The sequence below is a fragment of the Sander vitreus genome, chromosome 10, assembly GCF_031162955.1.
Source record: "Sander vitreus isolate 19-12246 chromosome 10, sanVit1, whole genome shotgun sequence".
Taxonomy (NCBI): domain Eukaryota; kingdom Metazoa; phylum Chordata; class Actinopteri; order Perciformes; family Percidae; genus Sander; species Sander vitreus.
Window position 1 is genome coordinate 11,801,529 of NC_135864.1, and position 15,824 is coordinate 11,817,352.

The 15,824-nt window shown below is 39.2% G+C and overlaps 1 protein-coding gene across 3 annotated transcripts in view; it reads left to right on the plus strand.

Moving 5' to 3' along the window:
* The first annotated feature begins 1,820 nt into the window (after nt 1–1,820).
* Nucleotides 1,821–15,824, plus strand: part of med12 (mediator complex subunit 12) — a 30,312-nt gene continuing 16,308 nt past the window's right edge. For 2 of the 3 annotated variants that reach the window (XM_078260249.1, XM_078260250.1), the window contains exons 1-19: nt 1,821–1,977; nt 3,775–3,879; nt 3,987–4,178; nt 6,132–6,291; nt 6,509–6,684; nt 7,694–7,804; nt 8,161–8,433; nt 8,578–8,745; nt 9,239–9,338; nt 9,432–9,568; nt 9,772–9,903; nt 10,439–10,565; nt 10,766–10,995; nt 11,111–11,170; nt 11,660–11,833; nt 12,795–12,939; nt 13,804–13,922; nt 14,774–14,917; nt 15,547–15,710. In XM_078260249.1, coding sequence (XP_078116375.1) covers nt 1,876–1,977; nt 3,775–3,879; nt 3,987–4,178; nt 6,132–6,291; nt 6,509–6,684; nt 7,694–7,804; nt 8,161–8,433; nt 8,578–8,745; nt 9,239–9,338; nt 9,432–9,568; nt 9,772–9,903; nt 10,439–10,565; nt 10,766–10,995; nt 11,111–11,170; nt 11,660–11,833; nt 12,795–12,939; nt 13,804–13,922; nt 14,774–14,917; nt 15,547–15,710 — 2,819 coding nt within the window. In that variant the 5' untranslated portion in view covers nt 1,821–1,875. The remainder of the gene's footprint in view (nt 1,978–3,774; nt 3,880–3,986; nt 4,179–6,131; nt 6,292–6,508; nt 6,685–7,693; nt 7,805–8,160; nt 8,434–8,577; nt 8,746–9,238; nt 9,339–9,431; nt 9,569–9,771; nt 9,904–10,438; nt 10,566–10,765; nt 10,996–11,110; nt 11,171–11,659; nt 11,834–12,794; nt 12,940–13,803; nt 13,923–14,773; nt 14,918–15,546; nt 15,711–15,824) is intronic. The other variant, XM_078260251.1, reaches the window with a different exon arrangement.

The window sequence follows — 15,824 nt, forward strand, 5'->3', positions numbered from 1 at the left end:
ACATCAAAGACAGTACAGGTCTCAAAAATGCACTACTGCATATGTTAAAAAACATAGTATAAAGCCTTTTGTGGCTTAAGACACGTACAGTAAGGTGCTGCACACACACTTGTTCGACAACTGACAATGTGCTAGCTCATTATGTGCACTGTCACTGTGTGGAAACTGGTCAGCTGTTAGCAAATAACATAAATTCCTTAACAAGCTAGGGAAATTGTTGTAATTCTTGAAGCTGCACATGAGTGAAAGGAAGGGAATACTATATTGATTTATTTAATAACAACACTTCAAGGACTACACAACACAGAGTTACACTGTATGTGTGTGAGAGAGAGATAAACAAACAACAGGACCTCAGTCAATACTTATCCTACTCAGACCCCCTACTGATTAATGTTACAGTCAGCAGCTCAAAGCCTTTGTATTCCTTGTCCAGGGTTTACCTCCTTGCAGTGGCGATTTAAGACCCTTTTTAGGGGGGCTCATCTCAGCCCCCCTAAAAATTATAATAATTAAAAACAAATTAATATTTTTTTATAATAAAAACAAAAATCAATTTTAGTGCTTGAAGTGAGAGTTTGCGAACTTGTCTGTTAGTGACAGAGGGCAAACAATTACAGGTTCAAAGAAACAGGTTTAATATCCTGTGTTGCTGTCATCAATGCTATGCACCTGTAACACAGTCAAGGAAATTTTTATTTATTTATTATCATTTCATTTGATTCTGGTAGTCCATAAAGGGACTTTCGTAGTTTTTTTCAAAAGGTTCAATATTTTGCATTTATCCTCTGTTATAATAATAAATACATATATTAATTGTTATCCAGTGAAATTACTGATTTAGCAGGAGGGTTAACACTTTTGCAAGGCACTGTATCCGTGTCACATTCTCATTAGGGGCTGAGCCCCCCTGAAGATCTGATCCTAGAATCACCCCTGCCTCCTTGATCTCACATGCTACACAACAAGACATAATCGTATCTACTTGCAGATACCTGCTTTCTATACTGTATGTTCAAGGATGTGTGTGTGTACAGTATGCATGTGTTGGTTTGTTTGTGAGAATACACTTCACACCACAGTGTTAATAGTTTTTTGCTGCTTATTTGTCATTCTACCTGTCTTTCTCTGAGTTTGAACAAATAAGAATAACAATTACAAGAAAACATTACAGATTGGAGACATCTGTTTATTCTTTCCTGGGAAAAACGCTGGAACCCAGTTAAGCCTTGGTTCCTTCCACTCTCTTTAACACAAATGTTTACAGTTTTCCTTTGCTAAAACACCTTTTGCTGTATGGTATTTTCATTAAACACATTAATTTAGGAATATGCACCATACCTAAATATTAAAGCTACTGAGACTAAATGTACAGATGTAAGTTTGTATATAAAACGTGTATGTATAGCCTACATATACACATACTTATGCATACACATATACGTACACACACATGCTCTATTAGGATTGTAAATAGTAACACAATGGGGCAATGCAAAAGTGCCAATGGTGCTGGAATAAGAATTATATTATAATTATTATTATTATAACAGGTTGCTTATATCCAGAGTATGCTATATTGTTGATGTTTACGATTAAGTATGATATATAATTTAGTTGAAAGCTGGATGCAATTCGATGTCACAGGAGCACATTTTTGGTAAACATTACAGCATGTGTTAATTAATGTCTATAAATTGTTGTGTTACAGAAATCATTACAACTCAAAAAAGCAAGGGTCCTACAAGTGCGTTATGTTTTCTTCATTACCTTTATTTTGAAATTCGGGGATGAAGCCTTACCGGAAGTGTGTTTCGTTGTTGTAGCTCGGTTAGCTGCTGGGGAGGAGGAAAGCTCTGGCTGTGATGCCGCTGGATGATGGCTGCTTTCGGGATCCTAAGTTACGAACACCGGCCTTTAAAGCGGCCCCGACTCGGCCCTCCGGACGTTTATCCACAAGATCCAAAGCAGAAAGAGGTCAGATTTTACGATGTGCAAACTGAAAGTCCAGGAATAATGTTTTGTGGAAGGAAATTTTAAGCCAAGAAGCTGTTCAAGCTCACATAAGCTAGCCTGTTTAGCAAGCCCTCTAACGTTAGACGATTTGGGCCTAGCAATAACAATGAACAGCACCTAGTTGTCAGCTTACTTGCAAAACAACCGGTTCGTTAGACACCAGAGTTTGCTAAGCTAGCTAGCTAGCTAGCTCATCGGCTTGTGGATGAGCTAGCTTTGATATAAACTGCAAGCAATATATGACGTTGGCTTTGTGATGAAGAACAAAATGGGTTTGCGTTTTAGATTGTGCGGGGCTGGTAATTGTTTGTTCGCTTGATGTTTTGATCCAACGAGTTAACGTTAGCTAAACCTGCACAGCTAACCTTCAAGACCTGCAAGCTATAACGTTACATTCATTTAAGATAAATTACCTGTGCTTAGTTTTAAGATTGGACTTTGGCCTAGCTGGGTAGCGCTGTTGGATCCTGATCTATTATTAACCTAGGATGATCTATTGGTGTATCACAATCAGAATGAGATTAATTACCAAAATAACATGCATGGAATTTGCCATGGTGTGTGTGTGCATACAATACACATGAAAATGGAGAAAAAACAATAGTGCAAGGTACCCCAACAGCTAAGCACATAAATATATAAACTTAAAATATTACAATTAAAAATATGTAAGTAACTATAACACCTATGTGCAATATAACTGTTTTAAGGCTGTACGGTTTTGTGCAAGGGGTAAAAAAATAATAATCTGGATGTGCAAAAGTTCACAGTGTATATATAACATCCGCAATGGTCAGGGATAATAGTCCAGTGTGTGTGTAAATGTACCGTGTAGCCTAGTTACTGTGTTACTCGTTACAGTTAAGAGTCTGGAGCATACACTCTGTAGATGGAAAACTGACTGCTTTACCCCTGGGGTATAATTGCTACTGCAAAATATCTAATAATTACTTGTAGAGCTGTAACAATTCAACATTTTGCAGTACAATTAATTGTCTCAGAAATACTTGCGATTAACAATATAATTGTCTCTTACAGTCAAATTAAAAAAAAAAATTATTTATTACTTTTTCAAACAAATTAAAGTTTTGAATGATACCTCTTTTGATTATATCACTGTTATGTGACCCAGGTAATAGTAATACACATCATTATTATACTAATAGTAAAAAATAATGAAAGCAACACAGGTACACAGCCTATGAAGGAAACCACGCCCCTTTATTATCATAAAACATTGTATTTTGTTTCTTAATGAACATAAATATGACATTAAAACATTTATCACTATCAATAAAAAACAATGCATTGATCATTAACAATAAACAGATTCAATTAAATTAGGAGTACAAAAAATAGTCACTTTTGGCAAAACTGGGGCAAAATAGTCATCATTGCTTCTTTAGTTACGTTTTTTAAACTGTATCCCCCCTTGTCATTATTGTTGCTATGAACATGTATAGGGACATGTGCCAACAACCAACAAAAAGCATAGCTTTAGCTCTACAGTCTGACCAATAATCACTTATATAATTACAATTTAGCATATCCAAACAAAATCAACAAATAGCATCAACAATTATGTTAATTTATTTTCCTGGTGTCAGCAAACCCAAATAAGCCCAGATACTGATTTTCTGAAAATACCACTAGCTGGTCTGGGATCAGAAAATATGAGATCTTTTAGATCGACACTAGCAACTTTGCATGAATGCTTTTAATTATCTATAAATTTGTACCGTAATATGTTTGTTTCAGGATGAGTTGACTGCACTGAATGTGAAACAAGGATTCAATAACCAACCAGCTGTGTCTGGTGATGAACACGGCAGTGCCAAAAATGTCAACTTCAACCCTGCGAAGGTAAATGACTCTTGGCACTTTAGCTCAGGTTCTACCCTGCGTGCTACCTGTTGTATTTTTGTGTGATTAATTTGGCAATCATACATGTTTCCCTCAATGCTTTACAGATCAGTTCAAACTTTAGCAGCATCATTGCAGAGAAGCTGCGTTACAACACGTTTCCAGACACAGGGAAACGTAAGCCGCAGGTCAACCAGAAGGATAATTTCTGGCTTGTCACAGCAAGGTCACAGAGCTCCATCAATAATTGGTTCACGGATTTAGCGGGGACTAAACCTCTGACACAGCTTGCTAAAAAGGTAAGACCCTGCTGCAGTCTCTAAAAGAGTCTATACATGATGTTGTCTTTATGTTGGTTTTAACTGGCAGTATAATGGCTGGAGAAGTCATCTACTTTGTACTACGTTGGCTTCACCCGCTGCACTGTGCTTGGGTTGGTCGTTTAATCAGTGTGATTCTTTTGACATCAGTCTTGTGCATGTTTTTTTTCCTGCTGATTTCCACTATTTACAGTTGGAAAGGATTGATTTTTAGGCTGACCAAAACATTTTTCACCCATGTCCACAAGAAAGGAAATGGATTCCCCATTCCAAGCATTTGGTTTGTTAAAGTAAAATCAATCCTAGCCTTCAGCTGTATGATTGATTACCAATACTGATACGATATAAATACTAATGAAAATAAGATGTTTGGTTTTGTCTGTCATGAGGTAAATAAGTGGCTGTCAAAATAAGATTTATTCTATAATAATGTGAACGTTAACATTGTGTTGAACGTTAGCATGTTGAATTCACAGCTAAGTGTTAGCATGTTACCATTCCAAATGCTACCATGCTATCCTGCTAATGTTACAAGGCTAAGCTACGTACAGTTGAGCCTGACAAAGTACATCTCAGACTTAGGAAAGTAGCTTTTCAACGTGTAATGAGCATTAATACAGCCTCACAGGGCCGCTAACGTTGCTATGTACTTCACGTTTTCTGAAAGCTGATATTGCCCGATACTCATAGAATGCAGATATATCAGTGCATGTTTTGCGTCATCAGCTTACAAATTTAGCTTTACTTATTGTTGTCTGGCAAGGTCCGATAGCTGTTTACTGCCCGGACCACCTAGGCAGAACTATTGTAGCTAGCTGATGTGTATATCACCGCTCAGAGAAATTTACGTGTCAGTTCTGTAAAAGCCAAGAAGAGAGTGAGTGGCCACGGTGATAAAACAGTCCCCAAACAGTGCAGAACTCTCTTGGACATTTCAATTGAACATCACTAAACAAGAACGATTTAGAAAAGGTAAGTAAATGCAGTGTTTTTTATTTCCTTGTTAAAACAACCCAACTGATGCTTCTGTTTTAAACACAGCTATTGTTTGTCTTGTTTGGGTTTATTGATCCAAAACACAATGAATGCCATTGTTTGTTAGTGGAAATAGGTTTTATTGCTGTGTGTTTAATTTTTTAAAACTTGGAAATCTATTATTTATAGATTGTCTGGTGAGGTACAAATTGGTTACTCTTGGGGTGCTCTTACAAGTGGCAGCAAATAGGTCTTGAATTTTAAATACATCAGGTTAAATCGAAGGTGAGCTTTCTATTCATAAATGTGTGAAAGCCCTTTGTCTTTTACAATTACGCTGTAGTTTATGTATGTGTATTCCTGCTTCCATTGGTACATACATATTCCATTGTTTTGTCTAGTACAATGAACAATGTTTTCTAACTGTGTTTGTTAATGACTTTGACGCATCACTTTTCCAGAAGTACACCAGTTCCAGGTTGCTCCTCAGCTACTTCTTAAGACCACAGAAGAAATTACATCAGGAAAACATAAGAGATTATGGATTTCATGCATTCAACTATTCCAGTGCATTTATTTTCAAAACGGAACAGGCACTGTTGGAAAGGAACTCTTATATAATTATTGTATTGAAACAGACTTCTGAAACTTGTATTTACATAAATTAGAAGTAGAAGAAGTAATGTGCACCCAATGTATATGGTTTATCCCATGGTTCTATTTAGCATCTTGGACTGTACTTGTCTATCACATTGTTAGCTGTTTAGTAAAAGTGTTTAGCACTACTCTTGTGACACATTATGTCACAAGAGTTAAACAAGAGTGTTAAACATTTTTAATAAAAGATTATGATGATTCTGTCAGTTTTTCTTGCCGTTTGTGTTGTTTTTGGAAATATTCTTGGGGTGTTTGCATTGCTTCCACATTACTAACGCACATGAAATATCTTTGTCACAGGTTCCAATCTTTAGCAAAAAGGAGGAGGTTTTTGGATACTTGGCCAAGTACTCAGTCCCTGTCATGCGTTCAGCATGGATGATCAAGATGACCTGTGCGTATCATGCAGCCATCACAGAAACTAAAGTCAAGAAGAGGCATGTGATTGATCCTTGTATAGGTAAGCAAGGGTTGTTGGTTAATGTTGGTTAGCTGTGTGTGTGTGTGTGTTTAGTTGTTTCTTGCTGTTTGTTTTGTTTTGTGTGTTCTTTAAAAATTGATATGAAAAATAATATGCTTTATTCTATGGTATGATAAGATTTCTTTGGGTAGAATATTTTCTGCCATTCATTCAATTTCTGTTGCTTTAAGGTGCATTTTTGTGTTTGTGTGTGTAGAATGGACTCAGATTATTACAAAGTACCTGTGGGAGCAGCTTCAGAAGGTGGCCGAGTTTTACAGACAGTTTCCCAGTCAAGGCTGCAGCTCACCCCTACCAGCCACTCCTGCAGATGTGGAGACGGCCATGAAGCAGTGGGAATACAACGAGAAGCTAGCCATGTTCATGTTTCAGGTCAGTTAAATGTACAGTGTAATATGCAATTACACAATGCAATTTTTTTCCAGTAACACAGTGGTGTAATGCGCTACAATGGATCTTTGCTAATTAAACTATGTACTACTGTTACAGGGATTAATTGAGAAATTGAGACAAAGCAATATGATTATTTTTCTTTGTGCGATACAAGACTCTATACTACATTTAACAATTATTTATTAAACACTAAATATAAAATTTAAATAATAATATATAATAATAATAAATAAGAGTGCAAAACAACATTCAAAATGTGCAAAGGTGATCACAGTCACTGCTTATGGCAGAGCTGACATCTAGCATCGCTACAGGCTATGTAAATAATGCACATAAAATACAAACGTGAGCAACAATCGCCATTATATCGAATCAACAGGCACGTGCAACCTAGCTAGCAGGTGAAGAACACAAACAACAAAATCACCAGCTAACTTACTTTAAATTTGCAAGAACTATAGACTAATACAATAACAGGCTTAAATAAACCCAAAACATAAGTTATACGACTTACAGTTCTGACGGACACACACACGCGCGATATCAACTGGCTAGTTGTCCTCCAGACAGCGACGGACCACGTCTCTTTTTCTTTCTCTCATTTTGGCCGTGTGGCGCGCTATTCTCCAAGATGCACTTGACGGCCTTTTGTGCAGCGGATTTTTTATCTTTTTTTGACGACCTAGTTAAGACGGTAGGGTTCCCCAGCTTAGGCGGGCCGCCCGAATTGCAAAGTGCTGCGGGAAACCCTGATATTTGGGAAGAGGAGGAAAGGAATTAGAAATGGATTACCTTTTCTAATTAAGTTCTCCATCAGTACTTCTGCGTACTTTTACCTACCATATTCCTTAAAGTGAAGAAGGAGATCACTGCAATTTCAATTAATGAATCCATCGATTAATTAATTCTCGGTCTTGTGTTAAACAATGTAATTATTGTTTCATCTACTTGGTATTAAGATGTACTTGTGTTTGGTTTCTGTGTTCAGGATGGGATGTTGGACAGACATGAGTTCCTGACATGGGTGCTGGAATGTTTCGAGAAGGTCCGACCTGGTGAAGATGAGCTCCTCAGACTTCTCCTGCCGCTTTTACTACAGGTATACCCCCTCTATCCACTTACTCATCATCTCAACCGTTCTACCCCAGCCTCACATCATCGCTCGTGCTTTGATGGATTGCTTTTGGGAAACATGCAGTCCTACTTAACATTCATACAGCTGTACACAATCACACACACACTTGGTGTTATGACAGGCTTCTACAGCTATCAACAATTTATCATGAACCAGTTGTGTGTCGTGGTCCGCACAACACTTTGGTGGTGTTGACCTTTGCTGGCAGAGGTCCACCGGGGCCCACAGCACCTCATTTTGTTTCTATTTCCAAAGTTGACTGATGTTAATGGACACTGAGTGCTGTGGGTAATGCTGTGAATCTCTCTTCCATCCTGCAGTACTCAGGGGAATTTGTACAGTCGGCCTACTTGTCACGGAGACTGGCTTACTTCTGCACACGCCGCCTCAACCTGTTGCTAAGCGACGGGAGCCTGGGCCCCAGCACAGGAGGGCATCCAGCCCATGGCATGTTGACGCAGCAAGGTAACACCCTGCCCCCCACCCCAACCTCGCAGCCGACGGGAGGGAACCAGCCCCAGACAGCTTTCACAGACTTCTACATCTGCCCTCAGCACAGGCCTCTGGTTTTCGGGCTCAGCTGCATGCTACAGGTATTCAGTGTTCATTTTGACTGACGTATAATTGATACATGGAATATGAAATGTAAGACGAGACTTCAAATTCTTTACTTAGTAATATATATTATATATTTTTCTTTCTTTTCTGTTATTTGTGTCTTGTTATTGTCGCATCAGAGCATAGTATTGTGTTGTCCCAGTGCTCTGGTGTGGCATTACTCTCTAACAGACAGCAGAAACAAAACTGGTTCACCTCTGGACCTCCTGCCCATTGCTCCGTCCAGCTTACCAATGCCAGGGGGGAATACTGCCTTCACACAGCAGGTACCTCCATCCCTGCAAACTGTAAGGGTTTTTTTTCTCCATTTGTTTGTTAGTTGTTTTTTTTTTTTAAAAAGCAGAGCAGGGTAACAGGTTTTTCCCATTACATTCAATGTTTTGCTGTTTAGAGCCAGTGAATGAAAGGGAAAAAAACATACATATACTGTATACTCCTAAACAAACATATACTTAAATACATACTTTGGTGCACATGAATAATCTGATTTAAATCGTGTTAAATACTTACTCCAGGATTCCTAGCCTCTTTCAAACTTCAAATATGACTTACATGAAGGAAACTGTAGTTTCACAAAGAAATCTCAACTCAAACACTAGTAGTGAGGATGTTTTTGCCATGTTATGATATAGTTATCTTTCTTTTTTTTAAAGTCTTACATTTCTGCTGAATGCATTCAAGATGACTTGTAAATGTGTTTACAGCCCATGGGCGTGTTCTCATTCATTGTTTTTATGTGAGATGTCAGGATAATGTTTTCTTGTTTTTCTTTCACCACAGGTCCGTACAAAGTTGAGAGAAATCGAGGAGCAAGTTAAGGAGCGAGGCCAGGCAGTAGAGTTCAGGTGGTCGTTTGACAAGTGTCAGGAGACCACAGCAGGTTAGAAAACAGTTTCTTTATCTCTGCAGAGACCTGTTTCCACAGCATACAACTAGGTCAGTGTTTGAGGTGATTTCTGTAATCTGTTGCCAGGGTTCACCATCGGGAGGGTTCTCCACACCCTGGAGGTTTTAGACAACCACAGCTTTGAGAAGTCTGACTTTAACAACTCGCTAGATTCCCTGTACAACCGAATATTCGGGTCAGGTCAGAGTAAAGATGGCCATGAGGTAAGGATCGATTCCCCTCACCTCTCTATTTTTTTTTTTTTATCATGTTTAAATCATGAAAAACTGTAAACCCTGAGATTGAAAAGTGGGAGTTGTTGTTCTGCTGTGCTAATAACGTTTTATAACTGATAATCAGATTATGAAATGTGGCCACAAGTTTCTATTTATAGCCACATTGTCTCATAGTGCATTTGTTTGTCCAGATGTCACCAGATGATGATGCGGTGGTGACCTTGCTTTGTGAATGGGCCGTGTGCTGTAAGCGCTCTGGCAGACACAGGGCCATGGTGGTGGCCAAGCTGCTGGAAAAGAGACAGGCGGAAATAGAAGCAGAGGTAAGAGACACACCTCACCCACTGAGTTACTACCACATGTTTCTGTTTCTTGCTTGTTTGACATGGCCTTGGTGTCCTCACGTGTAGCTGCGGCCCCAAAAGCACACCCCTAGTGAAAAGATGACATGGTTACAAGGGGACTTGTCTCAGATTCGACTGGTGGTCTTGACTATAGCCCTGAACATCAACCTTTGATATTAGTCTGCACAGTGCTTGCGTTTTACAAATCGGCAGACCATTATTGTATATAATGAATATTCTCAAATCCATACGTTTCTTTTCTTGCTTCGACATGACATTTTGTACAGTATGAATTACTGCTGGGATGGTCCTACAGACCCATCGCCCCCTCCAATGTTGCAATAACATCTAAAATGACTGCATAATTCATATTTTGTGGTGTTTTTTGTAGCATCTGTGGACAAACTTTAAGCCGAATGAACGCGTTGAATGAGGAAAGCTTGTAAACAGGTTTTCTACATTTGGCACTCAAAGATGTGTGTTTGGTGTCTGTCTGGTGTGTATTTGCTTGCAGAGGTGTGGTGAGTCGGAGGTGGTGGACGAGAAGGGCTCTGTGTCATCCGGCTCCCTCTCAGCTGCCACGCTACCTATCTTTCAGGATGTACTGCTACAGTTCCTCGATACTCAGGCCCCCACACTGAGTGAGCCTCTTTCTGTTTTTTTTTCTACATTTCTTGCAGCTGTGATTCTCAAATATGTTAATCTTGATCTGATATTAAAGGGGCTTTATGTCCTTTTGTCTTTGCCTCTTCTTTCATTACCCAGTGCAGATCTATTATAAATGATTTGGCAAAGGGAAACCTGGTATTAAATTATTCAAATCCCCCTTTCCCCTATGCAGCGGAGCCTGGGAACGAAAGTGAACGCGTGGAGTTCTCCAACCTGGTCCTGCTCTTCTGCGAGCTCATCCGTCACGACGTCTTTTCCCACAACATTTACATGTGCACTCTCATTTCCCGTGGTGACCTGGCTTCTGACTCCCATCTGCAGCGCCCACGCTCCCCCAGTGATGAGCCCTCCGATGAATCAGAGCGCAAGGAGCAGGATGCAGGCAGCAGTGTCAAGATGGAGGCATGTTGGAGGCATCTGTTGTTGGTGTTGTGGAGTGTGATGAGTCATTTGTGCAACAGGAAAAAGTAACAGCGTGGTGTAAAAGGGTAACATGAGGTTATTGCTTGTTCAACAGGATACCGGTCTGTCGGAGTCGATGGAAATCGATCACAACTCCAGTGCTAATTTTGACGAGGTACACACATTATATTTCCTTCCATAGTGCACGCATAATTATTGTTTGGACTCAAGTTATATTTTTTTATTAGGAGTACAATCTAGAGCTGGCCAATATATCGATATTCTGTCGATATCGTGATATGAGACTAGATATCGTCTTAGATTTTGGATATCGTAATAAGTGTTTTTAAAGGCTGCATTACAGTAAAGTGATGACATTTTCTGAACTTACCAGACTGTTGTAGGTTAACTGTATTTGCCTTTACCCACTTAGTCATTATATCCACATTACTGATGATTATTTATCAAAAATCTCATTGTGTAAATATTTTGTGAAAGCACCAATAGTCAACACTACAATATCGTTGCGGTATCGATATCGAGGTATTTGGTCCAAAATATTGTGATATTTGATTTTCTCCATATTTCCCAGCCCTAGTACAATCGCCTTTTTAAAAATGTGCCTTATGTGCTCTTGTGTGAAGTCATTTAATTTGCCTTGCAGATGTTCTCTCCTCCGATGCACTGTGAGTCTAAGGGAAGCCCCTCTCCTGAGAAGCCAGCCCCAGAGCAGGACAGCAAGGCCGGCTGTAAGGACAAGGGCATGGACCCTGCTTTCCCTCAACTGTATGAGCAACCTCGCCACATTCAGTATGCCACTCACTTCCCTATTCCTCAGGTAAGAGAACTTGCAGCTTTTAAAAAGAAATCCCAGAAAAAAGAACTCTTGTGGTTTGTTATGAATCAGTTTCCGTACAGCCTGAATGCATATCAGCTTTTTTGTTTTGTTTTTAGTCTTATCTCACATGCGTCTGACAGAACAGATATGCATATATTTCAATCAGTACACAGGCCCCCGATTTAACTATGCAGGCTGTTTAGACATTGTGTTAGAATCTACAAGATTCTGTATCTGAAAGTTTTGACCAGAAGTCTGGTAAAGCTACAGTCTTTTTATAGTGTAAGTCCATGTATTGGACAATCATTTTAATTTGTAGAAGAATAATGCCTACTAAATCGTTTAGACCCAGCCTGGATTGTTAAAATATTAGAGCTCAAGCTATTAGTCAATTATTCTTTAGTTCATCAACAATAAATCTATTAACTATTGTAATATTTTAAGTACTTTCTCAGGCAAAAATTATAATATTAAATGACCTATTTCCAGCCTCTCAATTGTAAGGGATTTACTGCTTTTCTTTTTTTGATGTTGTAGTAAGCTGAATAGTTTGGGGTTTTGGGCTGTTGATTGAAAGAAAATGTTTTTATAAAGGCACCACCTTGTCCTTTTGAAAATTGTGGGCATTTTTCACCATTTTCTAACATTTTATATAAAACGATGGCTTAAAGTTAATATTTTTTAAAGCATACTTATGTTGAATGTCTCCAGTTTAGTTTTCTTATTAATTGTATGTTTTCTAAAGGAGGTTATATTGTTACTGCTGAAAACACAGCATTCAAAACTGGATTTAAACTAAAATTAGAGGAAAAGTCTGTTCTCGTAGCTTAACAATTTTGTGGAATTTGTTCCTCAAACCATCTGTCTGGCCCAAATGTGTTTTGTCTTGCTAGTCTGCGCAGGTTATCAGGTGCATCCAGTTTACGAGGATCTCGTTTGTCTCTTTTGTCATTCCCTTCAGGAGGAGAGCGCCAGCCACGAGTGCAACCAGCGGTTAGTGGTCCTCTACGGTGTGGGCAAACTGAGAGATGAGGCGCGACACACCATCAAGAAAATTACCAAAGACATCTTGAAGGTGCTGAACCGCAAAAGCACAGCAGAAACAGGTAACAGCTTTTGACTGATAACTTTATGTCCTTGTATTTCCCCATTTACTTAGGTTTTACGTTACCTTAGCTGCAGGCAAGCAGTTTGTCAGGCAGGAAACTGCCATTTAAGATTACGTTTCAGTTTCATTTCACCTACTTTTTATGTTTAATAATGAAAATGTTGTCCGTGAAATTGCTTTGACGTTTTTTTTCCCACAGTTTATTGACTGGATTTTTTTCCTACATCTCTCTGCAGAAAAAAACACATGAAAGAGATAATGTTTTACCAGACAGCAGTTTGGAACGCAGGAGCTTTATCATGCTTGGATGTTTGTGAAACATTGTTCACATGCAGGCACTGTGGCCATTCCAGCTGTTATCATCTCAATAACTCTCCCTCTTTGAATACATTTCATTTGTTTTCCCTTTTACTTTGCCCTTACTTAAGAGAACAAGCTTTTTTTCATTCTTTATTGACCCCTTAGGGGCTTGCATCACTCAATCTTCTTTTCACCTAATTTGTTATGCTAACAGCCCTCATCTGTTCACAGCCACTTCATCTGAGATACACATGACCTTATTAAGGTGATTGAAGGTTTCAGAGATATAATTGCATAGATTGGAGTGTTTTGTGTCACCTTATCGCATTCCTGTGAACCGATGATAACCTTCAGCTCACAGTGGTGTTTCTCTTAAATAAAAAGCACCACCAAGTGCCTTTCCAGCAGTGTCTTTTGCACTAACGCTGAAAATAAGATAACAGACCATTGGCTTAACTCGATTTCACGACTGTTTGGCAGACTGGAAAGAATACTGCTGACCAGCTATGAGTTGCTGCTCCCTCTCTTATTTTATATTCTCTTCTCTTTCCCACATACGCAGGAGGGGAGGAAGGACAAAAGAGGAAGAGGAGTAAGCCGGAGGCCTTTCCCACTGCAGAAGATATCTTCTCCAAATTCCAGCACCTCTCCCACTTTGACCAGCACCAAGTCACCTCCCAGGTTAGACCGGGAAACCTCATTCTTTCTTGTCTTAATGTGTCTCATGTTTCAGAGTATGTATGAATAAGTTCCTTATTTTGGGACCAGCCACAGGGTTTATTAATGCAAATAACTTTAGCAGCCTAAAACGGAAGACCTCCCAAGGTGACTCATTTGAATGTAAATGTGATTTCAATATATTTTGATTTCTCTTGTGAGGTGTCTGAATACAATTTGAATATATAATGCACTTAGGTGACTGTCACTTAAAAAGGCAGCAGAACATAATGTATTTAGATTTCTCGGTAGGAGAGGTAACGGAGAATGTAGTTGATCCTGAATTAAATTCTGTTGATAAAACAATTATGAAATGCTGCGATTGAAAAAGAGTGCTCAATTTCATTAGTTTTTTTAAGTGCCTTTAATTCAAATATAGCCAACAACATCCCAGGGTCAGGTCTTTAGGGAACAATACAGATTTAACAGTTATTTCTTATGTATAAAAGAACAACTTTCCAATAGCATTATGGTTGTGTTAGCGCCCATATTTTTATTAAAGGAATCATTTGTCATTGTATTTGAGTAAGATCAGAGAAATATTCCCAGTATTATGACTGTAAGACAAAGTTTGAATGGTTAAAATTCCCTTTTGGTTGTTTTTGCCTTTATTTGTCCTGTTTGCCTCCCTCAAACAGAATTCTGACTTAATATTTTGGCATTGCTTGAATGTTTCGGCTTGTTTTAAAGGTCTGTGTTGGGGCTCTGCTGAGTGGCAGCATGTTGTTGTGTGTTGCAGCCCAGTGTCATGACCAAGGCTGTTAACGTTGTTGTTTTTGCATGTAAATGATCTCTGAAATGTTTGATTTGTGCAGGTGTCCAGAAATGTGCTGGAACAGATCACCAGCTTTGCCTTAGGGATGTCTTACCACCTGCCCCTCGTCCAGCACATTCAGTTCATCTTTGACCTCATGGAGTACTCCCTCAACATTAGTGGCCTCATAGACTTTGCTATTCAGGTATGGGCAACTTCATCACTAATGCCATTTAACAATTAGACAGACCGATAAGTGTGTGTGTGGGTGTGTGCTTGTTTTACTATAAAAACCGGGGAATACAGTATACTTGTGGGGCCCAAAATTCTGGACCCCACAAGGTTAAAGGGCTGTTTGAGGGTTAAGACTTGGTTTTAGGATTAGGGTTAGAATTAGGTTATGGTTAGGGTGAGAGTAAGGGTTAAGGTTAGGCATTTAGTTGTGATGGTTAAGGTTAGGGTAGGGCTGGGAACGCATTATGTCAATGATGGGTCCCCACAAAGATAGTGACACAAACATGTGTGTGGGGCCCTGATAAACTGACTTGGTTTGCATTTGTTAAACCTGCTAACACCGGAACTCTTGTTAAAGGGAAAGACAAATAAAGTGTGAGCTACAGTGTGGCGCGTAGTTGAAAGCTGTTTCAACCAAGATAACTTTCAAAGCAACATGATACTGGTGATATAACGAGGCCATGCTGCTCAAGTGATCTGTGTAAACAGAGCCATATGGTTCTGCACAGCTCCTCTCTCTGTCAGCCTGTCAATGCCCATGTGAATCCACCCTTTTAATAAGCTTGTGTTTTTCCATTGTTCTGAATTTGTTTGTTTTAGCTTCTGAATGAGTTGAGTCTGGTGGAAGCCGAGCTGCTGCTGAAGTCGTCCAGCCTGGTGGGCACCTACACCACCAGCCTGTGTCTGTGTATTGTTGCTGTGCTGAGGAGGTACCACTCCTGCCTCATTCTCAATCCTGAGCAGACTGCGCAAGTTTTTGATGGGTATGTCACTTTGTAAATCGAGAACCTCCAAATCTCAGTCATTAGATTGGATTTTAATTGGTGGCCTAAATCTGGACTGGTATGGTTTGCTGAGATTAAATTCCATCCCTAAAG